This window comes from the organism of the source record quoted next (genome assembly GCF_019968985.1).
Source record: "MAG: Porospora cf. gigantea B chromosome Unknown PgB_NODE_12263_length_1074_cov_766.737, whole genome shotgun sequence".
Taxonomy (NCBI): Eukaryota; Apicomplexa; class Conoidasida; order Eugregarinorida; family Porosporidae; genus Porospora; species Porospora cf. gigantea B.
This window is the reverse complement of record NW_027178585.1, coordinates 1-1,074: the sequence shown is the minus strand read 5'-3', so window position 1 is coordinate 1,074 and position 1,074 is coordinate 1. Positions and strand designations below refer to the sequence as shown.

At 56.7% G+C, this 1,074-nt stretch overlaps 1 protein-coding gene across 1 annotated transcript; it reads right to left on the bottom strand.

The window, feature by feature from the left end:
* Window positions 1–1,074, bottom strand: KVP17_005228 (uncharacterized protein; the record flags this gene model as incomplete). The annotated part of the gene is made up of 1 exon (XM_068515034.1): window positions 1–1,074. A coding segment is annotated over one exon (1,074 nt), but the record flags the coding sequence as incomplete, so codon positions are not given.

Below are 1,074 nucleotides of genomic sequence, written 5' to 3'. Positions count from 1 at the left end.
GCTTCGTGTCCTGGTGGATCGGCAAGAACTGCAGCGGGAAGGAGGTGCTGGACCGTCGCCTCCTGCTTATTCTCCGGCTCTCGTATTGGCAAGCAGTAGTCGGCGGGTCGGATCGTTCCGATGTGAATGGAATCTCCTTCCGTTCCGCACCAGTCGTGGTGGCGGGTTCTCCACGTAGTTCGTAACTCGCCGTTCCAGAGTTCCCGTCGGCTACTAAGGCGTTCGCGAGTCCGATTAGGGCCTCGGTGAACTGTTCTTGCTGCGCAGCCAGCGCATCCTTATCTGCGAGGATGGCCGTCATCTTGTGCAGCTCGTCTTTCAGCTTGCCTGTGTCAACGACAACCTTAGGCTTCAAGGCTAGGTTCTTTCCTTGCTGGGCTACAACGATCTCCTTTCGACTATACGGCGTATCTTTGGCCCCAGGGACAGCAAGGCCGGTGGGGACACACTGATGCTGGGCCGTTACCTGTCGAGAGCAGATGTCACAGGTGTGTACTGGAACTCCCAGTTGACGCATGCGTTCCAACCAGCGCTCCTGCTTGCGTGACCAGATCACGCGTCGGATGGCTGCTTTAGTCCACTGCATCATCTCCGGTTCGAGGTAGCCCAAATCGTCCCAGTCTGAGGGTCTTGACTCTTTCCGAAGGTTCGCTCGCTTTTGAGCTTCATCCTTCCATTTCCGATGTAGTTGTGACAAGCTGAGGGACTTCTCGTCTTCCGAGAGGTAACGATCCTGGTATTGGAACTCGCTTCTGCGTTTCCGCAGGGCTTGGTAACGTTCCTCATCTCGGAACACCCCAGGTACAGGTTCCCCGTGCCTCGGGGAGGTCGGATTTCTATCGGCGGCTCCCGATAAGCTCAAGGGCTCATCAGGATGAATGGAGGGATAGGCGAGGAACACACCAACAGGAGGTGGTTCCTCGTAGCTAGAGAAAACGCCTTCCAACAACGCCCAGTCGTAGTCGTGTGGGTCGTCTGAAACCCACGTGAGCGCGCATTCAGCAGTTGGAAGTTGATCTTCGTTGCCTTGTGAGAGGGTAGTCGACCCCTCAGAGGGTCTGCGGCCTTTGCTCG